General features: G+C 36.6%; 1 protein-coding gene across 5 annotated transcripts in view; it reads right to left on the bottom strand.

Moving 5' to 3' along the window:
• ATRNL1 (attractin like 1) overlaps window positions 1-27,403 on the bottom strand; it is a 518,966-nt gene that overhangs the window by 114,901 nt on the left and 376,662 nt on the right. For 4 of the 5 annotated variants that reach the window (XM_026851052.1, XM_026851055.1, XM_026851056.1 and 1 more), the window contains one exon: window positions 16,999-17,106. The exons of the other annotated variant lie outside the window; for it this stretch is intronic. In XM_026851052.1, coding sequence (XP_026706853.1) covers window positions 16,999-17,106 — 108 coding nt within the window. The remainder of the gene's footprint in view (window positions 1-16,998; window positions 17,107-27,403) is intronic. 5 annotated transcript variants of the gene reach the window in all.

The following is a 27,403-nucleotide window of genomic DNA, read 5'->3' as shown; positions in this document are numbered from 1 at the left end:
GAAGATTCACTATGTACCTTATAATTATGAATACACTACCTTCACTGAAATTTCCAGCTGAGGAAAAGGGTACCAATACTAACACTTAATAAATTCATTATCACATTCATTCTAGATTAAAATATCTATAGAAGTAGATTAGTGGTCTGCATTAACAACATCTGACCATATACAGAGGACAGTTTCTTAATTTGTAGCTTTAATTCATTACTTTTGCTTTGTTAAGTATTTGTACACAACAATCCAAGATAACTACTTCTCCATTTTCCAAAGCTGTTTTATATCATGTACTCATGTTTGCTCCCAAGATACAGATACAATAATCACACAAGTAACTCTGTAAATTCCATCTTAGTGCAACTGACTATGAAACTGATCCTCCTAAATTTTATGAATATACTTAACTACAGCTGCCTACTTTTAAGTCAGATGGACTACTTTTGGAAGGACAGTACCACATGTGAATTTGTGTGAAACATTAGAACACGCATTACATTATTCATAGCTACAAGCTAATATTTATCAATGATTGTCATTAAATATGACTTATCTCTCAGAAGACTTGATGTGGCAGGGATTTTTTTAATTAGCCAGATGAACACACCTATTCCCAAATGGAGATTGTGTCTATTTAAGTTAAACTTTATTACCATTAAGAAGATAGCTGCCTATTTCCTGAAGATGGAAGAAAACAGAAAATACATACTAGGGAGAAAGATTACATCTACCTGGTAGAGAGGACACTAGCAAAAGCACACTCTCCTTCAGAGAGAACACCAGCAAAAGAGTACTAACACGCACTAAAGAGACATGACTTTTAACAGTGGACCCTCATAAGCAAGCTAAAATAGCACTGCCAATTTGTACAGCATAGAAAACAGCTTTAGTACAGTTCATCTTAAATTTACTGAACTCCAACCAACACACCCCACATTAAAACAAGGAAGAGACAAGACTTTTCTTTCCGTAGCTCACCAGGTTGCTTTTACACGGTCAACCATCGCTCTTCGGGCAAAGCTCCTCCTACAGCATCTCCCAGCACTACTCTACAGGCTTTTCAGGAGAGCCTGCAACCTTGTTATTTACTTGGAACTAAGCTTTTATAGCTGCTGTTTCTAATTGGCTAATTGGTCACAGCTGAGGATACCTAAAAGCCTGTAAGTGAGATCATCATTAACCCTTTCTGGTTTGTTACCCTATGAACTGTGCCTAGGTTTATCACAAGACCTCAAAAAAGCCCTCAAAATCTGAACTCACCTGACCATACATGAACCACAAACTCATAACTGTGTTTTGTAACTGCACATGAACTGCCAATATCTAAACACATTCCTTAGAAAGCACTGTGTGTAGTATACAAAGGTACACATTGCAAATACTAAAATGTAAAATTTGGGAAAAAAAATCTGGAATTAACACTCAAAAAATATGTCTCACCAAGTAATATCAGCAGACCACTCTTAGATGGTGCTACTGAAGGAAGCGCCTTTACAGCAGTTCTTTGATTACACTAACATCAAAGCTTCTCTAGTTTATGCAAGGACTTTATATCCAATTTTCTTCACACACACACACACATGCCTGAAATCTGGAGCAACACAGATTTTGGGGTTTGCTGATGTTTTTCATCTGGTTGAGTTAGTAGAGAGTACACATAGTACCCATAGTAGAAAAATATTGAGGTGGGGACCACTTAAGCAAATTAGATATAGACAAGTCCACAGGACCAGATACGGTACTGGGAACTGGACAATGTCACTGAGAAAATGTTATTGTCTTTGACTGGTCATGGTGATCAAGGGAAGTTCCTGATCTCTGTGAAAAGGCAAATGTTACACGCATCTTTACCAAGGGCAGAAGGAAGATCTGGGGAAATTCGGACTGATCAGTCTAACCTGCTTCCCACCATCCCTGGGAAGACTATGAAGGAAATCCCCCTAAAAGTCCTGTCCAGGCATGTGAAGGGCAAGAATTTGATGAGGAATAGCCAGGATGGATTTATGAAAGGCAAAATTCGCCTCACCAACCTGGCTACTTTTGGTGACGATATGACTGGCTCGGTGGAAAACTGCAGTGGATGGTGTTAAGCTTGACTTTAGCAAGACTCTCAAAACAGTCTTCTGTGATATCTTTGTAAACAAAACAGTAAGATATAGGTGACCTAGGAGCTAGAAGGAAAGCCTGACAGTACAGGATTTGTTCACTCTCAAAAGGAGGTGGCTTATATAGGATTTTATTGCTGACTGACTATGCCATGTTTTACTCACAGGGATAAGACAACGGGCAGCAGAAAGAACTTGCAGGAAGGCAGATTCTGATGAGATACTGGGAAAAGGCTTTTCACAATGAGAACAGTCAAACATCTGAACAGGGTCCAGCAAGTCTGAGGAATCACCATCCTTAGAAATATTTAAAACACCATCAGACAGGGCCCTGAGGAACCTGATCAAAGGTGGCTTGACTTTGCCCAGGGGCTTGGCTCATTCCCAGTCTCTTTGACTGACAGATGACTACCAGAGGTTCCCTCCAACCTAAACTATTCTATGATTCTACTGTGCATGATGAACGCTGTTTTCTACACATTAGATTTACCGCCTAATTCAAATTCTGTAAGTAAAAATATTGAATTTCAGCTTAACATGGACTCTCCTAACAAGGGTCAGTTCCTTGATCCTGTTAATGTAAAGTCTCCAAAACAGCTGGTAAGTAGATGATGTCTCTAGTGCTGTAAATACTCAGCTAACAGATAGCTGCATTCATCTGTCAGAAGCGTTCACTATGTTACTATCTTAGTGATGATTACGCTGAAAGAGAATGGTGCCTGGAGAAGATCTGCATACTGATGAAGGCAAGATGGTTCAGTTAAAAATGTGCAAGACAGACGTGAGCAGGGGAAGGCATTTGGAAGACCCTACAATTACACAGAAGATGTACCAAAAAATTATCGATATAACCCGTTGTATAGAAGAGCTTTTGAATTTCTCATTCAGTCCCAGCTCTCATTAAGAAGCATTTCTGAATAATGCCTTCTGCCTTTCCCAGTTGATTTAAAGTTGTTGCCCCACATTCTGGGAGAAAACGAGTTGATCGTACTATCTTCACCTCTCAGGGTGACTACAGTTCTATGATATACTTGGACGTTTTAAGCCCTTTGAAAAACTACCTGAAACAGAGTAACAGAGTATGCCTCAGTAGCAAAGGCTATTGCAGAGATTGCTGTAAAAACAGACTGACCCTTTGCTTTCTGTGCTGGCTTTCTAAAGAAAATAAATTCAGGGTTTCAGACCTTATCCTCAAGATACTGTGGCTAAGACGGCACATCTAAAACACTGCCTGAAGGCCTGTGATCAAACTTTTTTTGTTGTTCATCTTGCAAAATGGAATTTTTTGGAGCAAAAACAATTCCAAGTATTACAGGAGACATAAATTCCTTAGGATTAGCTCAATAATGATACTAAAATAGTACTTCGTCTGCAGAGTTACACAAACTTCCCTATCATTCACCCCAAATCCTAGACAAGTTTCTCTGACTTCACCCTCTCTCACATAAATGCAAGCCAAAACATATACATCAAACAAAACAAAGCATGACATCATACACTCCCGCACTAAACGCACTGGGTTTATGCCATTTCCTGATGTGAATATCAAAGGGTATATGCAGTGCATACGCAAACTGTAGCACTATGTCTAGGCTTTGAGAAATATGGTTTGGGTTGCATGCAAATTTTATCAACATATCACTCAAAAGTTGCAAGAAGCAGTCACATAAGGGGAGATATAGAAGCAGGTTTGTAACCTTTTATAGATGTGTATTTTGTGCATTTTTATGGATATAGAATTGTTGCTCCCAAAGCATCAAAGCATCTTCCTGTATGGCCCCACATTAATTATTGCTTTCTTCGGGGTCCTTAAATGGTTTGTGTGCCCCTGCCAGTTCTCCTCTTTCTTCCTTTTCACCTTGAGTTGTTACATCTTCATATAATTAAAAGAAAGTCACTAAGACAGATATCTGGGTTAGAGTTTATTTAATGTCTTCTTTAGCTATTTATTTTGCAAAATAGTGGCAAATGGTTATAAATTATTGCTAAATTCACAACCACACTGTGCTTTGCCCTCATTTGAATGGATATTGTCCATTAAAGTTTCCTACTACAACAGAAACAGGTACTGCAACTATTTTGGAGAAAAAGAAAATTAAATATTCAGATTGTAGTACTACTTTTCCATTTAATTATACTATGAAATGAGAAAAAATTAAAGTTTTTTCCAATTCTTTAGAAAGATATTTCTTCATTACTCTGTATTTAATCATACACAGAAATCCACTATTCCTCATTAAAACCATCAGAGTAAGTATATAATTTCACTAGTCTAGTTTTAACGGTGATCTAGCAGATATACATTGTGCTGGATTAGGATGTGGTGCAACTCCACCTTTCTTGAGTTCAGCGAGTGAGTGATGAGAGAATGTAACTCAAATAACATTCATGAGTAAACCCTGAAGGTACATAGGAGTGCACAACAGTAGGTTTTGGAGATGGTTTTATGCATATTCAATTTATAATGTTTGGCTAGCTCTATTTATAACAAAATTATAAAATATTTTATTTCTTTTAACATGATTTTAAAATATTGTCCATGTAAAAAATGAAATATACACTTTACAGCATCCGTGTGCCCAGAGGAAAATGATCTCACTGGATCTCATTGCCAAAGGCATGTCAGCACCTCTTGGTATATTTAGTGGTGATCTTAAAGAGTGTCCTACACTTTTGTGTTTTGTGTTGCAAAACACAAATTATGTTTGTGTCACTGGATAATGCTTTTCTTTTCTGCACATAAACTGATATTTAAGTGTGTTCAGACGGGTATATTTGAGTCCTTCTGATTCCTACAATCTGAAAAATTTCTCAATATAAAATAAATTGCTTGTCTACCTTTCCAAAAGCCCAGTGGCTTTTCCTTTAATAACCATTAAGTTGTTTGTAGAACAGAGTAACTTTATTTATTAACTGCAGCTGGTTCAATATTTATACATGTTTTTTAAAGGCCTAAATAGTGGAGACAAGAAGCTGACAGCAAATGTCTCTTTAAACTTCCCAGTTTCTTACTGAAAGCTGGATAATAAAGATAAGCAAAAGGTCATCTTGTCAAGGATATAATATAATGAATAGCACTTGGAAGGGTAAAATTCTACTTTAAATAAAATTCCAATAACATGAATATATACCAAAGATGAAAAAAAGCAAAATTTTGTTTCATACATATCTGTTAAAAACTTTACTGCATCACAATAATGAACAATAATGTTTTACAGTCTTTTTTTTATAGGAAGCTCTAATAGATTTGTAAAGTACGTGATATTTATAACTGGAAGCAATCACATATCACAAATACTGCTTACTTGTTAAAGGAGTTTCTCTTGTAGAGATGGCCCTGATACAAGCTTACCGATCTTCCCAATTTCACTGCAGTCTAAATGCCTTTGTAACTTCTACATTGCTGCAGCTTCTACTTTACTGCAGTATACCTTTCCTAATCTTTCGATTTCCAAAAGAAATTGTACAAGGAACAGGTTCCTTCAGTACCATTAATGAATCATACCACTGGGCCTTAAATCCTTATTGAGCCCACTCATTTTTCAAATTCCAGTATTATGCTGTTTTCTGTAATAAAAAAAAAAAAAAAATTATTTCTGAAACACCTTATGCAATGTTTCTACCTCTGCTTTGCTAAAGCCAGCGAATGGAATCCATGCCCTATAACTTAAACTCGCAGCTTCCTCATAGGCTTTTTGAAATTTTGTGTTCCTCACACCAAAAAAGTGATCTAGTTTGCCTGTAATTATCATCATACCTTTCTAAACAATCAGTGTAAAAACCAAAACTGCCTCTCACAATGTGCAGGGGGAAAAAATAGGACTACTCTTCCTCAGCACACTAAAGACATGGACCTGTTGGAGCAGGTTCAGAGGACCACAGAAATGATCAGGGGGCTGGAGCACCTCTTCTGTGAGGATAGGCTGAGAGACTTGGGGTTGCTTAGCCTCGGGAAGAGAGGCTCCGGGGAGACCTTATTCTGGCCTTTCAATATTTAAAGGGGACTTACATAAAGATGGGGACACACTTTTTAATAGGGCCTGTAGTGATAGGAGTCATGGTTTTAAACTTAAAGAGGGTAGATTCAGACTATAAATATAAGGAATAAATTTTTTATGATGAGGGTGGTGAAACACAGGAACAGGTTGCCCAGAGAGGTGGTAGATGCCCCATCCCTGGAAACACTGAAGGTCAGGCTGGACAGGGCTTTAAGCAACCTGATTTAGTTGAAGATGTCCCTACTCACTGCAGGATAGGTTGGTCTAGGTGACCAATCCAAACCACCCTATGATTCCCCTGAGAACACAGGGAACGAGAAGGAATGCTATGCAGCACGTTTATACTAAATTCCCTCAGCTCTGATAATGGGCACATTGAGAGCAGGACCCACATTTGCAGACCAGACATCAGAACAGTGATCCAGGTAAGGAGAAAGCTGAGCTTCAGGCTCTGCTCAGTCCAGGGGGCTCATGGTCTACCTAAACAGGAATGTGGTCCATCCTTCTTCTTGAAACTGAGCCACCATGCAACCAGAAATTCAAGAGCCATGGTGCCCAATGCACAACAAGTGGAATCAAAGTTAGACATTAAGATGGAAAAAGTATACTCTCTAGCTCTGGATCCTGCCCACTCTTCCAGAAGAGTGTCCAGGTCATCCAAGCAGTCAGACTCCCTCTAATGTGTTCTCCTTTCACCATCTGATTAATCCAGTCTTGCAGCTATAAAAATAAGAGCGTGCTCCCACAGGATTCCTGGGGCTATGTAGGTATAGTCCCCATCGGGCTCGGTGCCTTCTTACCTCATGGACAAGCGCTGTTCTCACTGTATTATTGTGCAAAAGGTGGCTGTCTTCAAAATTAGTTTAGTTGTAATCCTGACAAGACATAATATTTGTCTTTTCTGTGGACTCAGGCAAAGCTTAGCTAATAACTCTGAAAGCTGAGTCTGTAAACCAAGTATGAAAGTGCCTGCTGGGTTGAACACTCTTGGAAAGTAAGCAGATTGGATGGCTCTCTGAAGCTTAGGTGAGCTTTAGGCATCTGCTGTCCAGGGCAGGTGCATCGCCTTCTACGCAATGAATTCATATTCACTTCAGACTTGAATTTAATTTGATAGAAGTTATAGAATGATAAAACTTCAGTGAAAACCGGCATAACCTATTAGATTACCTCACAATGCATGCAGGTTGTCAAGTTCTGTGAAGAAAAGCAAAGGCACTGCACTTTTGTCTCCTGTCTGCTGCAGTTTCAGTATGTATTGTTGGCAGGAAGAACTGAAACCCAAGTGCAGAGCTAGGAAACGGCATGCAGGTAAAGCCTCTGAAGCAAAGCTAAGGACTACAGGTTGCCAAATATCAAACAACACTACACAGTAGACAGTTCCAGCTGGAAACGTGGGAAATATCTGATGAAAGACTACAGTTTCTGTACCTCTTCCTTCTCCTTTCCTTTTAAAGAGAGAAATGTCCTACTTTAAAGATGAGAAATAACTTCTGATCTAAAACCAAAAGAAATACTAAGAAAATACATATAACTAGAAAGAGCAAGCCTGTCAGAGAATGGCATGTGCAAATCAGGTGTACAAGAAAGGCCCAGTCAATCAAACAGAGAAAGATTTCCGTCTATGTTCTTTTTAGTTATCCTGACAGCATAATTATTTCCATGCTTTCGTATGTTCATTTTAAACAATTCTGGAAAAATCTCATTGTCATGGATATGCTATCCAAAGGCAAGATTCTCATAAGCAAGCCTTTGTTCTGAGACAATCCTAGAGGTACATACATATATATTTTTTTGCATTTACTGAATTTTATACCTATGCACTACACGAAATAAGATGTTGGAAAAACTGTATTTCTTAATTTTAATGAACATAGAACATGTACAGTGTCATTATTCATAACATTTACAGACACATCTAAACACTTCTGCTTGAAAACAATCAGAATATTTATTTTGATACTTTCAATTTTCAACTATGCGTAATACGATAATTTAACAATTTCTATTCACAGCATGCCAATACTGCTGAAACACCTACATTTAGCTAGTCAGCCAAAATTCCTGCTAATTGTTCCAATTGAGCATGAAATTTGTTGGCAATTTTGTTCAACACAAATCATATATTTCTATCCAAACAATTTCTATAGTCATCTGATTATGCAGTACATGTGCCAAATAAATTTTGTGAAGTGGAAAGACCCATTTTTATCAAAAAACCTGAACAAAGTCAGGTTTTCACAACTAATTGTGGATTCACAGATCCTACAGTGAATAAGCAGAGGCTTTACTCTCTTGTTAGTATGAAATATTAGGACACCAACCTGCATGTAGAAAAATCTCCTACATATCATTTTTAAGGCATTCTTACAATATCTGTTTGACCATGAGGGTAAATTGACTCAACAGAAATAAGCAGGGCAACCGAAGAATTAAGGGATTAAAAATGTGTTTTCTGTAAATTTAGAGACTGAATGCATTCCAGAACCAATTTAGAATTCTTAAAAACTTTAAGGACTCTGTCAAAACATCAAGTTTTGAGGTGTTAGTATATATTTTTAAATGAATGTATATATTTTAAAATTAAAAAAAAAGATATGTCTTACTCTAGACAGCATTTCTCAGATGATTTTTAAATTTCCCATATGCCAAAGAAGAAAACTATTAATTAGAAATAGAAATAGAAATATTAAAATATTATTAACTTGATTCTGTTCAAGGAATTGAACATCTGTTAAGAAATACTAATCGTTTAGTTTAAATAAGTAAGTTTTAAATAGAATGAAACGCTTAGAGTCAATCATTTAGCATTAGGATGCAGGGGTTACAGCATTATGGTGTACGTTAAGCATCCCTCAGTATGAGTAGCTAGATTTGCTGAAGCCTTAGGCCACAAGCTGTGAACTTTCACCTAGATGTGCTGAACTTTTATCTAGTTAAGCAAAAGAAGGTCTCCAGAGCCAGTGCAAACCAGACGATAGGGAGGCTACAAATGTCAGGAGAAGCTGCAACTGGACAAAGAACAGTTAACAGCCTGGCTGGAGACAGAGAAGGAATCCAGTAAGGTGTTAGAAGATCCCAGACCAGAAATCACAATTGGACTAAAAGGTGCATGAAAGGCACATGGGGGTGTGTGTGTGTGTGTGTGTGTGTGCATGCATTGTAAGGGTATAATTGCCCAGAGTTTTCTTTGTTCATGGTCCCTCTTCAGAGGCACGCAGCTGGAGCTGTTCCTACTGCTGTACCACCTATTTTATATCTTTTTCAATGTAATCTGGTGCCTGGAACTCTGCTGTGGGAAACCTAGGGTCCGAACTGTGGGGATAATACCATCAAATGGGTGTGCAAGTGTGGGAGCAGGTGTCAGGGAGTCAACTGTGCTGCCCATCAGTTCACTGGAACCACCTTCTGTGAAGGGACTTAGGTCCTAGCAGTAAAGTCTCAGGGGGTAAAGGGGACTCTCTGAGTCTGAACTGGACACCCAGACAGAATTGCCTTAACACATCTATACACTTTACATTGAATAGAGTTAGTATACGCAACACACATAAAAAAATGATAGCTGTGACCAGTATGCATGAGCAACTAGATTAGGTATTTGTTCTGAATCACAGTCTCAGAACATTCACACATTGCTACACATAAATCTGAAGAGAAGCAATAAAAATCTTATGCAAATAGGCAGAGCTACAGTGTTGTATATGACCACTGAATGAGGAATTAAATAGCAAAAAAATCAAAAATTCTTATTTAATGAAAAACAGTTCATTGTACAAGGAAGGAGTTATTGCAAATTAAACAACGTTGCTTTCAGGTAAATGCTTTTCTCTAATAGAAGCACCACCAAATGGAAATTTTGCATATGATATGACAGCTCTCACACATGGTGTCACAAAAGGATACCCAAGGTGAACCAATTGTTTGCAAAGAGGAAAAAGGATTTGAAGGCAGGATTTAAAACAAAGTGACTCAAGAGTTTAGGAGAAAGTTTTCCAGATGAACATGACTGAGGGAGTGGGCAGAGAAGAACGCAGTGAGCCATCAAGGTCAAAGTGTAGCACAAGATAATGGAGTTCTTGAGGCAGTGTGCAGCAAATTTAGCATGATCTTTGAGTAATAGAGAAAAACAGAAAATGTGATCCAATATAGAGTCTTTTCTTCAGTGTCAGGTGTACTGACATTTCTGTGAGATCTAGTAGTGCAGGATGTGTGGATTTTGGAAAGCTACAAAAATGGTAATGGACTAAGACAAAAAATAATTACATAATGAATACAGAGATCAAGGAGAATACTGAAGCTATTCCAGAATGGATTGGAGATCACGTTAGGTAAAGTCTACAGTCATGGAGAGACTAGGGGTGAGAGATGACTTAACAGTTTCTGATCTTGCAAGAAAACTGAGCAAGTAAATCAATGAGGATAATAGCAGATATGAAGAGAAGGGTCAGAAATATTCAGTAACAGAAAACTAATAGCGCAATGAAGGTAATTAAGGTGTTCAAACAACAGAAATGGAAACTTTTCAGACACTATGCAGAAGGAAAAGCTAGGTGGCAATCAGAATAATAATAAAGACAGAGCTGAAAGGACAGAAGCTAATGCAGCTATGGGTACATGGTACCTGAGAAATGTTTGTCCAACCTGTTCAAAAAAGCTTCCAGTAAAAGAAATTCCATCACCTCCCCAGGCAACTGCTTCCAGTGATTCAGCTTTATTATGAGAAGCGTTTCCTGATATCCAGCCTAAACCTCCTCTACTACAATTTAAGTCCATTACACCTTTGCTGCCTACAGTGCACACAAAGAAAAGACTGTTGCCCTCCTGATTGCTACTAACCTTCTGCATATTTGAAGGTTATTATTTTTACTCCCTTCAATAGTCTACTCCAATTTCCTTGACTTTTCCTTCTAGTTATATTTTCTAAGTCTCTGATTGCTCACATTGTTCTCATCTAGATTCTCTCTCCTCTGGTCCTCCTTGACCTGCACTGTCACAGACTAGACACAGTGGTGAAGCCTTGCCAAAGGCTTTCCAAAATAGTGAAGCCTTTTCCAATGTCAAGCAGAGCTTGTTTTACAGACATATGGACAATATGGCTAATCCAAATTTGTAATTAACAGGATGATAAAAAAACCAACCAAACAAAACCTTTCTAGGAAAGAAAAATACTAGTTAGGAAAATTAAAATTAAAGTCAGGGATGAGAGTACTAAAACCACCAACTCCTCACAAGCATATCCAAAGCCTTCTAAGGGACAGGTTACAAAAAAAAAAAAAAAGGCAACCTTTGTTTCTGAATGCAACTGAAAAGAAAGGAGTGGGTATCTCTAAATTATGTTTCTGCTCCTTTGAGTTCAGCTACAGCTTTTGCAGTCCTGCTCCCTCGAGTCCAGCTACAGCTTCTGCAGTCACTGGAATGATTCAGAACAACCTACAACTTGTTCTATGTGATCGTGGCTGAACTGGGTCACAGGCTGTATCCTACACTTGGAATTCCACCTTCCTCAGCACCAAGCATGAGAAAGATAAAAACATGGAGTAGTGAGTGAACAGTAGCCAGGGAACCCACCCTTCCCCATGCAGGAGAATGTCTGTTTTGCCCTCAACATAGTGTGGAATAATGTGTAGTTAAACCACCATAGCAATAAAGAATAATCAGATTTTATTGTATTTTAAACAACAGTTACAATAAATAATTAATATCTTATACTAATATCTTCTTTGAAATTCCCAGATTACAGCTCCCCAATAAGTTTACATGCGCAACACTTGCAACTGTGTAAATTCTATAGCATGACTTAAGTAAGCAAGAAGTGCAAGTATAATGGTCTTTGATAGCTCCTGTTGCCAAATCTGTATTGCCTTTATGGTCAGTGGAAACAAGGTGACCACTCCAGGAACAATTTCATCATTATTTTAAATAAGTTCTTACTTTCTTACAAGAGGAGTGAAGTTATCCTCTGATACTGAGACTAAAATTAGAAAGTGAGAATATCAAGGGTCAATCTGATGACCTGCAACAAACAGTTGGGAAGAGTGTGTTCCTTATGTTAGACATTATGTCATCAAAATAATGCAGGTGTAATGCTGAAATTAATTTTGTACAAAATGAAGTACGTTTAGGTTGTAGTTTCAAAAATTACTCACTGAATTATTGAAATTAAACAAGAAAATGAACCCAATTTAACTGGATTTATTTGTAAAGCAAACTAAAAAGTCCTGACATCTTATTGGCAGGAGAAACTATCAACAGAGCTTATTAGTATAAACTTCAATTACCTAAACTCCACAAACCTCTGCTACAGGATTTTAATGTGTTTTAATAAGTCACTCTAAGTTCCAGTAGCATTCTTGGTATAATGATAGCTACTGGTGTTGGTACATACCTTCTAATTCCTTTACACAAATAAATCAGAAATAATGGCCAATCTTTGCTTCATATTTATCAGAAGTGCCTGAAATTCAAAACTTATTTAATGTACCACAAATATTATTTACTGATTACTAGTGAAACAAAGCTAGATTTTGAGATTCAAAATTTACCTTGTCAGAATTAGAGAACAATTTAAAATCTGTGACAATTCTACAGGAAACGAAGTTACATGATGGAAAAATGACTGAAAGATTTACTGCATGTTTTTCTGCTGAAATAATTATTAAAGAAAATTGATTAGCAAAAGAAAAAAAGGTATCCAAGTAATACTGTAAAGATATCAAATGGATCATCATTGTAAGAACAATTCTGCAGTTGGTTCTTACACAGGCAATAACATATCTGTCTTTACTCCAGCAGATCTAGCACAGTAGATTCTGCTGTCCAGACTCAGCATGACCATACATCAGAGTTTACAGCAGTGCCCACCTTATCTCACCGGCCTAAGGGAAGAACCTGTCCCCGTTTAAAAAAAAATCATAGGCTCTGAATGAACTGAAAAATACCCAGAAGTTAGGCAAAGCAGGAGAGAAAAAAAAAATTTATTACTTTTCACTTAACATACAGATTAACTAAAACGACTGTTAGCAACACAGTGGAAGTGACTCTTCAAAAGTGATTTATATTTTTGGAAAAAAAATATTGCCTAAAGGAGGCTTAGAATATGAAGATAACCTAAATGATTTAGCTTTTCGGATATACTGAGTAGCAAAAAGCAACCAGGTCTGGAAATGGCTTAGATGTCTAGAAAAAAGAAATTAAAGGAGTGAAAAACGTTTTAACACTGAAGGCACTGAGTGTCAAGAAGCATTGTATGTACTGAGCTACGATGCTAATTTAATTTTTTATGATTCTGTTATTGAAAAAATTAAGGTGGCATCACAAAATATCACAATATTCTCAAACTTTCTGGACAGGGTGCTCCTGGTCTTTTCTTATTTTACTCCTTAACAACCTGTGCTATGTGAAACTGCTATTATAACAGGGGACCTTCAGAATTATTTCTCTTCTTTTACCTGTCCTCGAGGCACCAGACACTCTACTGGAGAACCCCTTGACTCTTCCACTCTTGGGATCCAGAGGTTCACTGCCTTCCAGACTTCCCATTCCCTCCTCCACTGGAGTTCTTTCCAAGAGGGAGAAGGAAAGGTGGTGGCTTGTCTCCAGCCTCACCTTCCTTTATAAAAGCTCATGCAGATTTCATCACTTCTAAGTAGGGAAATGGCAACCGTAATGGAAGCAGATGAAGATGCAGATTAGGGCTGGCACGATTTAAATAGAATAATTGTGCACAAGATTACTATCATGAATATCATACCACAGCAGGAGTAGGTATTGCTTCATAGATTTAGAATTAGGATACTACTGTGCTATCAATATCATTAGCAAGACAGTGGTTGATGTGAAACCAAGAGGGAAGGAGAGCAAGGGAAAAACTAAGTTTGATTTCTTCTGTTCTGTATTAAGTTTAAGCTGACAATAAGATATTTAATAGTTGATATAAGGCCAACATGACAGAATGGATGACAAGATGAGACTTGTTAATGTCATGTTGTGATTCAGCTACACAGAAAGGCAGCCTGAGGAGGTAAAGACTGATGAATAATATGGTTTAAATTGGGAAGAGCAAAGGCTATTGCCAATGCCTGAAAACCCACTCCTACAGCAGGAAACAGGAGGAATATGATGCAGATTAATATCAAGATACTGTCATTTTGTTGGCAAAACATGGAAAAAGATAGCTGGTAAAGACTCCAAAAGAGAAAGAGCCCAAAATAACAGAGATCCAATTCTTTTCTGTAACGTTTTCAGAATTTTATTTTAATCTGTTGCAAATTGCTGCTAACTGAAAATAGACCCAAATATTATCAGTTATATTGTAAGTATCTAAACTAGGCAACTATATTAAGTACAGTATGCATACTCTTTATTTTTTTTAGATATGCTATCCAAACACTGAGCAAAAAGAACCTTATTACTGCAAACTAAAACTCTACAGTGAAAGAACTGCTCTGGATATTTACAAATAAATGCAAATAACAAAACAAAAGCTAACCAAATGGCATACTGGAATTACCATGCAGACAGTCATGTAAATACTGACATGTACCAGACCATCAGTATTAATATAGAACACCAGCTGTAAAAAATCTCCATCATGTAAGCCAGATGACATTAATGAACAGCAGTCCTACTATGCAGTTGAATGGGAGACTTGCAGTAATGTCTGGAACAGTTCAATGACATTATACTGTGCCCAAAGGACCCATGGATCCATACAATGTCATTGGAAGTGCCAGAGTTATTACAATGTCAATGAAAGCATACCAACAATGTCCAAAGTATCAGTGAGTAATACACAGTCTCAATAAAAGTATGAGGTGAGGGAATGCAATGCACCACCATTAAAACCGGAACCCCTGGTACATCAGTGCAAGATCTCTGCAAGGTTGATGGAATATTTTGAAGAGAGTTACTGTATATTCCACATTTTTACCAAAAGATCTCTAACTTTAAAAGATCCCAGCAGGCATCAGCTATCAGAGAATTATGAAAATAGCTTAATGATTCTAACTTAATACAACAAAATTAAGTTATAGCTACTCCAGACTATCCTACTGTTTAAGCATTGCATCCTGGAAATACATGTGTGATCCAAACTCCCTTCAGTCCAATAGAGAGATGGGAATGAAGAACTGAACGGAAACTGAAACTTTCAGTGTCCTTTCACAAATTGAAGATAGACCAGGAATAGAGGCTTAATACAGCTCTTTCTTACAGAATATACATCAAAGGACAATCAATACCCTGAATCACATTCATTTAATCCTCAGCACAATGCTTTGTTTTGATATAGATCAGTATATTGTAATTCCAAGGAAACTTTGAATGGACTTCTTTCTGTGTATAGCCATGTATTAATTAGGAAAAAAAACCCACTATGGATACTGAATACTAAACAATTACTAGAAAATGCTAGGCTGGGAAGAAAAAGCAATAAAAACTGTAAAATATAATTAAAATATTTTAGCATCTACCTCTTTTAGTGCTAAATAAAAGATAGGAGAAAAGAAAATGTGGCAATTAACTTGTGATGTTTACTTCTAAAGTTTAATTAAATAATCAGTATGTACAGAATTAGAGTTTGGATGCATCAGCTCCCACTCATTGCTTCCCTCTGGAAAGACAACAGAGAAAATAGAAGTGTAGAAACAATGAAATCACATTTTTTAAAAGTTAACTTTTAACTACAGTGTAATGTGTCCTTAGCCTGAGGAGTTGCAGAGGTCTTCTGTTCCAAGATAAAAGGAGACAGAAATATGTGATATTGGTGAAGAATGTGCGGGTTCTAGTACTTGGTCAGAAAATAACAAAGCTTCTTCAAAAAGATATGGCATTTTTATTCACTATCTACTTCAAGTATTTAAATTATGCCAGCAAGAACAATTGTGATTGCTTCCTATACAGTAACAGGACAGAGAGCCTCAATTTGATAAGTACTCCAGAGCTGATTCTTTTTCTTCCTGCTATGAATCTGTTTTTCACACTGCTCACTTCTCCATGAACCTTAGAGATTTGATAGAGTGTATTTAATCTTCCATTGAAAGAGGCTATTGAGAAAAGTAAGAGAAGCTTTGAATTTAAGAGGAATTGGCAGCAATGAAAAGAAAAGCACAATCTTGAAAGATTTCAGAGCTATCACACCTCATTTCCAGGTCCTACCATAAATAAGATAAAGTAATAACTGTAAACACGATATTGTAAATAAAAGTAAAGGAATAGAGGCTTATGATCTACCAAAAGCCCAACCTAGATTTGATATTCATTATTATCCACATATTGTAATTCTCCCCCTATTTTCAGGTGAAACTTCCAGAATCCATTTCATGCATTATTACACTATTCCAATATCACATTGCCTTGCATATTATTATTTCTTTTCCAATGTACTGCAATTACAATAAAAGAATGCAGTAATGTAGCCATTATCTACAAATGAAAATATGCAGGATACTCTGTATTCTTTAAACCTGTACATATAAAACACAACACTGAAATTCGACTCACAGGTGCTTGCTTTATTTATTTATTTGTTTGCTATAATCTCTGTTAATTAAGATAGATGTTAACTAGGGGGCACTGTGTACTCGAAGGACTGAGCATGAGGTTTGCTCCCTCCTTAGTGCCTGCATCTTGCATTCCTTCAGCTCACATCCATCACGGTAGGACTGCCAGGTGAGCTGGCTGTCACTCCAGCCCAGGCTAATAGATTCTCCAGTGGCTTTTGTTACAGCTCATGTCATGCTATTAAAACTCTGTGCCTTGAAAATGGCATAACATATGTAGCTGAGACTTGTCAGCTCCAGGTAATCAGACGCTGCTTGGTTTCAGAAGCAGATGCAGATGAGACTAGCAATATAAATATGCAAATCACAATGGTCCCTTGTCAGCACCACTGTTCCTACCTCTAATGGCCCTCGTAGAAAGTCTGTTTGCTCAGCTCCTACTTCCAGTGCTACATCGACAGAAGCAAAGGGGCGGCTGGCCATCTGCTGTCGCTCCCGCATAAGTTGCTGATGAGGAAAAAATGATGTTTTAACAAAACATTAAAAAATGCACCAGATATTAGTCTGCCCTACTATACCTCCCATTAAAACATAAGAATGCAAATAGCATGCAAATAGTCATATTTGTAATATTAAAGGGAGAAAGTTTTACTAAATTATCATCTATATTGACACGAGAACTGAGCCCGGAGGGCTTATGTTGTCTACAAATGGTCTTTCAGCTTGAACTCTGATGAAATCTCCAAATGAAAGCTTCCCTAACTGACTGTTCACTCTAAATTACTTTGCTATTTGTGCAAGTTGCAAGCAAATACAGGAAATGGTTGGTAAAACTAGTTGAAGTCTAATTCCACTGATAACGCACGCATTAGAACACCGGCCAAGAACAAGTCCACTTGGCCTTCGAATTTCCATACTTTACTACTAAGCCAGATGGAGTTAATAGTGTCAGGACTCATAATTTTATGCTGTATCTCTTCCGCAGTTACTTATGAAGAATAACGTGTCAGGACTGGGAAGCCTGCATCAGTGTATTTGAATATGATCAGCTATGCTCACAGAGTTCGTATAATCCTTTCCAATCATTCCAGTGTGCACAGAAGTCCTGAGCAAAACCACAAAGCCAACTCATATTTCTTCCTCAATCTGTAATTATAATGCTTATTAAGCCATGATGAATAAAAATGATGACCAGCACTAGATATTACAAATTTTACTTCACTGGTTCAGTGCAACTAATAAAAGCATTATTAAATATTTAAAGCGAATGAGTCGTGCAATTAAAGTCATGTGCTCCTTCAACTGAACAGGATGTCGCAGCATCTCGAAGAGACAAAATGCTTGCAAAAATGTTTTATTAGAAAAGATTTAAATTTCATTTTCTTAGTGTTTTTCTCTCTATTATATCTCTGGAAAGCTTAAAACATTTGAAACTGGTATTTGAATGTAAATGACACTAGCACTGTAACATATTGTTCATAAAAGCCTTCGAAATAATAAAAGGTATGCGAGCAAATATTTGCTGGCAGCTTACTAATAAACACTCTTGATTTAAGGTCTGTTACAAAGCAACAAGCTCATTTTGTGATACTTCTCATGCATTTTTTCTTGACTTGCATTTTAAAATTGTCTGTAGAAATCTAAAGAAGCACTCATAATGTTAAAATCAAAACAGTAGTCTCCTAATGCATACCTAGTACATTCCCAAAGCCTGTTTTTTTATAAATATGCAGTATATTTGTCAGTAAGCACCTGTGCAAATGGACTTCAAGTATATCACACCAGGGGGATAATTGATATGTCTGTGGATGAAACGGAATGTTTTATATTTTGAATAAATAAAACCCCAGTATTAATAACTAGATGGTTAAAAATTACATTATTAACCCTTTATTTAAAAATGAAGCTAGTAGCCTCTGGATACTGATTTACATCAGCACTGATTTACACCAATACCATATATTCATATATTTTAGAGCCAGAAAGAACTACTATGACTCTCCAGCATTACCAACAACTTGATAAAGACCGCAGAAATTTAAAGCACAAAATACTGAGTCACTACATGCTAAAATTACTGTATCTATCTTATTTTCTTCCTAAAATAAGAAAAATTAAAGAAAACAATGTTATTAGAGCATCCCTGCCATATGGAAGTCATTACAGTATTGTAAGTCTACAGAGCTATTGGCAAATGCTTACTTTTTAATGGGAAACCAAACATTGTCTTTAACAAATAGAATTGCTTGGGGAAAGTATTTCAATGAGCAGAACAACCTATGCTCCAAATGCACAAACAATTATTTAAAATATTTACTTAATACAGACTATAAGGAAACGTATATTTAATCTGCTCTCTGTTTTTTAAGGCTATCAGCTTTCTTCACCTCTGCTCCTGGTCATGCGTTCAGTAAAACCTTTTCATTCACAAGGTAGTCACAGAAATTTTGGTAATCTCTCATTTGAGAAGAGTACTACAAAGATTCTTAATTAGCTCTGTAAACAAGAATGAAAACTATAAAATGTTCGACTGCCCTTGAAGCGCCACTGAGTTTGGCAGCTGAGCACTTGCACATCAAAGAAAAGTGCTCTATTCAAAACACTGCTTCTTTCTGTTCAGCATTTTAAAGCTCCCTGTAAGGGGGAGACCAGGAAAACTATGATGCAATGAAGAGAAATATGGGAAGATATTATGATGTTTAAAATCAGTTTTGTGGCCGGAAAAGGTCACTAACTCCCACTGTCTGCAACTGTCCGTGTATCAGGACTGAGACAAAGGCAAAGCTCTACTTATAGAAAATCTTGTGAGTACGATTATCGCATGGCAGGTGGCATTCTGGTGGGACACCCTGTGTCGTCACATCCTGTTTTCATGTAGCCCACACCGGCATGGGGAAATTCCCGTAACTCAGCCACAAGCCAAGACACAGGGAAAGTCTCCAAACACGGGTATTGTAAGAAGAGTGAACAAACTCTTCCTTACCTTTTTCTCACCAGTCAAAGAGATTAAAAAACCCACACAGATTTCATCATAGTTCAGGCAGAATAAACATGGGATATTGGAAAGCAGAACTAAGCTGGTGTTACTTATATACTTACATTAAAGAAAAAAAAATGATTTAAAAATCATACAAACAAAAAATAAATATATACTTCTTCAGTAATTACGGATATTTACTTGGAGACAAAGAATAGATGGACATTACTAACATACAATATTTGAATATCTTATCACACATTTAATTTATACTATTCAGAATTAAGCACGTGCCTAAATATTCACTTAAAACTACAGAAAATTCAAAATGTTCCTTTCTCAGCACATGACTAAGAAATTCAATGAGCATTTATCTGACTGAGCAGACAACTGATTTCAAGGTCTACCCAAATTTTAAATCCCATTAAGTACAAGAGTATTGACAAGATTAACTATTGGCATCTCTATTATTTTGTAGCCATTTCAAAGTATTAACTTATATCCTATTAAAGAGTTTTTCTTGTAAAGAATAGAATTATATTTGTCATTAGTGAAGAACAGTAAGATCTTAGGATACCATAAATTAGTTAAATTTCTCACTCACACCCCATATAATTTGAGAACGTTTCCTTAAAAAACAACCATTTTAGCATAATTAGTTCCTTGTCACAGAAATATACATTTCATCTGATTCTCTGTGGACATGTTGACATTTTTGCCCATAGATTATGTTAATTTTGAGTTTTGGTGTGTTAGTCAAATAAATACCTTTGAAATAGGACCTGCTTCCCCATCTAGAAATACATAGCACAAAAGCATTTCCCTAGGTATACAATTTTACCACTGATCAAAAAAAATCTCACAGGGGACACTTATCCTCTGAGCAATGCACTTTGGAGTGAATTAAAATGCTCCATAGCATCTTGTATAAGAAAATGTACTTGTTGCAAAGTTCTTATTTCAGTAAAAATGTTTGGATTTTTTTTTTCTTTTGGTTGATAACATTTAGAGTTACTTTCAAAATATTTTAACACCCATATCGTCTTCATGTATAATAAAACACACAAAGCAAAATACATATTGCAATGATTTAACATTAACAGAATACATTTCAGCAATCTCAGGCTGACATGTTTCAAATCTTTTGTATTTTAGAAAATGTTACCATTTTGATTCTTTTTCCTATTTAGACTTTTTTCTTTTTCTTTTTTTAAGACTTGGTCTCTCATAGGATACTGTTCTTCTGACTAACACTGCTTTTTCTACGCTATTCTCCTCACCTTCCAGCCTAACTGTCCTAGAAAAACCCTAATTGAAAAAAAAAACAAAAACAAAAACAAAACAAAAAACCAAAACCCACAACTAATAAAGTACATGAGATGTGAGGAACTAGGACAAGTGTTCTTTTTCTTTGTTGTCTAGTAACAGACATCCTTGAGGAACTGATAGATTAGAATAGCTGAAAAGGATGAGACCATTTTGGTGCCATAATACGATGAACAGAAAAATCCTTTCAGAGCTCTTTCTGTTGCTGTTTGGCACCATCATGGGCTAGTGTAGCCCACTGGCAAGCAAGGTACATGTTAGAGTGTGCCATAAAGCATGCACAGACAAGTGTGCATGCCCAGGTTCATGAGGCAGCTTGACAGCTAGGGTAAGGATAAGAGGTGGAAAAAACTTGTAAAAATGTTAGAAAGCCTTCTGGCCACCAGACCAAAAAAGTTTTCCTTTTGGCAGTTTAGAGCCAGTCTCAGCACACGTTTCAGAAATAAGGAAGGAGTTGGCAGTTGAAAGGGTGCCTATTATTTTAACAGCAGCAACAACTGCTTAGGTTTTCGAGGTTTTGTTTTTCCTTCACATCTCAGATTTTCTTTTTCTGTTGTTGATTTTTCCTAGATCAGATCCCTGTCAACATTGTACCAGGACATCCATGACTTTGTCGAAGTGAGTATTCAAAATCACAACGAATGGCGATTCTACACTTTCTGGCAACCGTTGTCCAGTCCAGTGCTGCATTACTCTCCTAGTGACAAAGATTTTCCAAATGTCTATCCTGAAATTCCTGTTCTGCTTATTCACCACCCAGCTCTGACTTGTCTGCATTTACAACTTGGTCTCCTCTCCTGTTTCTGTCATTCAACTGCTGATGTGAATAAAACCAAAGACTATAACAAAAGCGTTAACCATTCCAGGCATTAAATCTGAGTTTTATAAGAAAAGTGTTTGAAATGAGGAAAACCACCAAAACCTCATGGAGAGTTGCACTGAATAATTGCTGATCACATTTCATTTGACAAACTCCAAGGGTTAAAAAAATAAAAAAAGGTACATAAATGGACAGCCCTGTAAAAACAGTGTCTATAAAGCAGTGCAATTCAGTCATTCATTGCATATTCTGGAGGATTCTTATTGCCATATCTAATCAACAGAAGTAACTTAAATGAGTTTAAATGACTACACAGATCTGAGTGGATCACGGACATTTTAGTTAGAAACACGGTTTAATTATCTTCAAAACTCTTAAATTCTCATTCTGAAACTGAATTATACATTGCAGTATTTCAGTGAAGCTCTTATTATTTGCTTTAATTTGCACGGGACAAAGATTGCCTTCTCTAACTTTTGCCATTATAACTTGGTGTTACAAATCTCTTCAAATTATATTAGCTACTTACACAGCTGGAAAAGAGAGCACTTTCTCATTTACATGTTGAATAATCTATTTGACTTGTTTAATTTTCAAATCAGCCGATTTCATTAGAAGGGCATATCATAGCCATTAAACTATTTTGCTGGGGTTTAGGTGAAATAAGCTCACCATTGCATGACTACAGGAGATACAGTGACTTTAAGAGATGCACAAAAGCCAGTTTAGGAAACCAAGCAGCAAGAATAACCAAATTTATGACAGCAGTCTGACAGTGTGGATTCATTCATTCTCTCCGTCTTGAACTTCCTTAATAATCCTGGTCACTTGTTTTTCCTGTGCCTCATTTCCCACTCTGGAAGCAGAAAGTGGCCTGACAGGAGTGTGATTCGGGTAGACAGTGAGATATTACAATGACAGACACCGTATAACGTGCTATTTACACTGCAAAACAGACTCTATGGAAAATTCCTAAGATATCAGGGCCTATTCCATGCCAATTTTTTTTTTTAAATTGCCTGAAGAAAAAGTGTTCTCAGATGTGAGCAAAGGTCTGTCATGGGAAAAAAAAAAAAAAAAAAGAGGAGTTATACTTCTTGTCCTAGCTTTATACTGAATAAAATGAAGGGTTATTTAAACTACACATAGTGCAGCAAACAACAGCTAAGACATACTTAAAATACAGTGTACACATCCCAAAAAATAACAGTTCCAAAAGGTCAAGTTTTTATGTATCCCTTTTGGAAACCAAATACCAGTAGTCTGTAATTTCCCTTGAACAAATCAAAATTGAGAAAAAAAGATGAGCCCTGAAAAGGTCATTTTGTTGCTAGATCCAAGGAACAGACATTTAATGTATTGCACATTAGCAAGCAAAGAGCAAAATGTGAACCTACTGTGACTTCAGGTTTTGGACCTTTTTGATTCTGGAATAGAATTCCCATCTCTAAAACACTCAGAGTATGAAAAGATGCTTATTACAATGGAAATGGCACCCTGGTTTATGCTTGTTTGCCAGTAATTTATGGAGCCTCATGTTACAATAAAGTTGTGATCAATCCGTCAGAATTTTTCCCTAGAGATTAGCGTAGGAAGATTTTTTTGGGTGCTAAGAATCAGCTGAAAATTCAATTGACTGCTTTCAGATTTAAGAAGTGCTAAACAAGACCTAATCCTATTATCACTTAGATCGCTATGAATCTGTGTTGCACATTCACATGGTTCTGTAACCATAAACATTTTAGAGGTTCCTCTTAGAGATACTAAGGCCTTGCCTGCAGAAAAACTTAACTTTTGTAGGCCCAGAACTGCACTCTTCTTCCTAATTGAGTTTAAAAATCCTTTCAGCAAACTGTTGATTATTTTGCTATTAGCAAGAAGAGCCATTTTCAATTCAGAGAAAAATTTTAAAATGCTTATTCTGCAAACTAACTCTGTGTACAGAGAAAAAGAGAGCCAGATCCACTAATTAAATATGTTAAAATGTTTCCACATAAGACATTCTATTTTATTTGCCCAAGGACAGTTATTTATAAATGAATATATTAAAATATGTGTTAAAATTAATTATTTCAGAATATGAAAGAGAAATTCAAGTATCACATTATGCAAACTACTCCATAGAACTTTCATTTACAATGGTGTCACATAAATAACGTTTTTCAACATGTCTTCTAAAGAATTACTAACACTGATAGTGTGGTGCTTTAAACATAAGTGCCATCTTTCTAAGTGGAATAGACACAGCATGACACTACCTTACATTAATGAAATTTCAGTGCATCCTATCAGCATTATTAAGCTACTACTTTTGAAATGAGGCATCATGAATATTAACCATTATTTTCACAACTGTTAAAACTGGCTTTATTTACTTACCTTAGACAACAGATGTCAAGCTGATAATTCCCAGCTCTGAAATTAAGTTTTAGGCTGCCTCTATAGCAATTAATATTGCTTTAAAGATAGTAAATATGGTCTAATAAAAGAAGCAAACTGGGTATAAGTGGTACCTCATGAGATCACTTTGTCCACCTCTGTGCAATGGTGCTACACAAAGGCAGGCTGCAGTGATGATCCTTCGAGCAGATGTATAAGTTTCTCCAAAAAGGCCCCAGTGATGGAGGTTTCACAGTCACTCCAGAAGCCCAGAATGTCTGATGATCCTCATACTGTAAAGCTCTTTTCTAAAAATCTAAATTAAATCTCCATGCTGACATTTAAGCCATTTGCTTCTTGTTCTGTCTACAGTGGAGAGCATTCCCTGTCTACAAGTGAGAAAAAACAAACAAACAAACAAAAAACACACACCACACCAAAACTCTCTTCTCCTTTACATGAGTATCTCAGAATTTTAAGATTCCCTTAACCTTCACAACTGTAAACAAACGCAGGTGTGCAAGCACTATCTCACCACTCCTGCCCCCCTTTTTCAGTTTCTCCCTTGTGTACTCTCCAAGTGCCAAGACACACTTGCCAAAAAGTGGGGCCCAAACCCTTACACGGCAGAATAGAAGGGTCACTTCACAAGCCTCACAGATGGTTTTGTTGATAATATTGTGCCAGCATCTTTGCTACAACAGAAGTATGGTAACTTACATTCACTTCAGATTCATTGTCATTCCACCTCATTTTTAAAATATTCTTACCAAGCTCATGGCCCATTTCCCCCTACCTTTATTTTAGCAGATGGCTACAACTTTCTCAGAGCAGAATCATGTATTTGCCAATTACAGAATGGTGGAATTGCAGCTTTTCAACTAATTATTTCAGATTCTCCCATCTTCTTTACAGATTATAATTCTGTCCTATAATATGTTTGCAGTCTCTCTTACTTCAGCGACACTTACACATGCAATAACCATGGTCCATCTCTTAAATCAATATCAGAATCAGATCTCAGCAGATACCTTTCCCTTTTCACAATTAATGACTCATAACTAACTACGTCAATAATACAGTTATATATTCACTCCCTTTTTATCTAAAAGCTATACTAGTCTGTTGTAGCAAGAAATCACATTGGCTTGATATGATTTGTACTTGAAAAAAACAACATTGAATGTCATCACATCTTCACTTTCTTCTAAATTCTTATAGATTATTGAAAAAAATATTTATTCCAGTACTTTTCTAAGAATTAACGATAAATTGGCTGATGTCTAATTGTCCAGCACTTCCTTTTTTAGCTTCTTTTCTAAGATAGGAATTGCAATCATCCCCTTCCTGAACCTCACTTGTCCTAGCTGAAATCTCAGAACCCTTAGAGGCTCTGGGATCACATACATGTTTGGCCAATTCCCTAAATATTCTAGAATAAATTCTCTAACCCATCTTTCTACATTACTGCTTGATATTGCATCCCTTTTTCGCAGACTTTTAAAGAGGCCTTAATGAAAGCGTGCTTTAAAACAGAATCTTTTCCTGGCACAGTCAGAAAGATGAAGTGTACACACTATTACTTTAAGGAGAGGTTCAAGTGCAGGACAAGTATATTTTAATATGCAAATAACGTAGATGCATTTTTTAACCTGCAAGACAACAAAAAGGGCAGGCACTGGATTTGTTTCCTATGTGAACTGATGTAAAAACATATGGTCTAAATTATGATGACTGAATTGAAGCTATGCCAATTTAGAAAAAGCTGAGGTTTCTGAAACATACCTGGACCCTAGACTACAAAATAACTTCAGATGATCAGAATCTCAAGAATTTTTTTCAGATTACATTGAATCCGAGGTTTATATTTATTTTTCTTCACTATTTTGTTTCTATATTTTTAAAAAATTAAATCGTAACCCATGAATTAGAAAATTATGAAAGAAGAAAAATAAAAAAAAAAAAAATGAGCAGAAAAGCTGGGCTGTACTCCAGCAAAGGTGAAGTTTGCCTTTATTATTACCTCTAATTCCTTAAACCCATCTATTATTTGAGATTACTGGTACACTGATAAAGTGACAATGTAAATGAAACATTTCAAGTGCAGCATCATTGCCAATTACACAACTATTCTAAAGCGGTACTTTAGAAACTACTTAAAGCACAAATGACATTATCATTAAGGAAGGTAAACTGGTGATGTACCATGACTGACTGATGCCTTTAAATGCTTTCAAGCTTTAATTCTTACAGTATTAAGCAAAATAACAATCACTTTCACTTCCTTACAAAGGGGACTAAAAAGAGGGACACTTACCTGTAATCCTGCCTGTCTCTGGATGGAAATGCCCTGATCCGCACGGATCCTCAGTGTAAGGAGCTGACTAGCCTTGCAGAATGGGCATGCCACAGTACCTTGTGCTACTGTGCTGGGTTAGTAAAGCTCTTCTAGGTAATCCTTACAAAAGTTGAACCTGTGTTACTTGGCTACATACCTCCCTTTTCATTAAAAAACGAGGCTCACTCTGTCACTGATAGCCTTTCTAGTTCCATTGCCCCATCCTGGAGAAGCTCTAAAACCCAGCATCTTTCAAGTCAACAACCCAATTACAAACTGTTAGTAAAGTTATAGTTTTAAGTTATAGCTAGGATCAGGAAGTGTGAAAAAAGTGTGGTCACCCAGAATATTCAGAAAATCCTTGTAATAAATCCTGTCCACCTGGCATTTTCAGGGAGAAGGTTGTTAGCTAATCAATACAAAACTAAGATACTGATCTAAAATCTGGGTGCTTGTCCAAAGGAATATTCCAGACTCCGCAGATTTGCTCACCATACCTAGTACATTCAGGGCAGCAAGAATTTGGCACACACTGCTAGTGGGAATGGCATGTGGCCACAGCCAACTCATTTTGTGCAGGGGAGTGAACGGCTTTGAAACAGATGCAGTTCTGCTATCTGATCAGAGTAATAATGTCAATTAAAGCAGCTCTCCTTTGTTCATGTTGCTTCTAAATTTGAAACAACTGATTTAGCAGATGTGAGATGTTACACCTTTTAATGGTGGTAGCTCAAGAATACTTGAATAATAAATGGATCACAAAGTTTTCCACTCCTGCTATAGAACTAAGAAAGCAAGGCAACTAACAGTTCCTTACCTTTGGAGAGACCAAGAAACCAAGGTAGTTTGCTCTGAGTTCAAGTATCTTGAACAGGAAAGTATGAGTAACAAGAAACTGCTGAGATAAGGATGTCTGAAGCTTGCAATATTTTAATGGAGAATTAAGAGTTGAACTGCTCCCTAG

Source organism: Athene cunicularia, assembly GCF_003259725.1.
Source record: "Athene cunicularia isolate RWA chromosome 6 unlocalized genomic scaffold, athCun1 chr6_part1, whole genome shotgun sequence".
Lineage (NCBI taxonomy): Eukaryota > Metazoa > Chordata > Aves > Strigiformes > Strigidae > Athene > Athene cunicularia.
The sequence above is the reverse complement of the archived record's forward strand: the minus strand, read 5'-3'. Positions and strand labels throughout refer to the sequence as shown.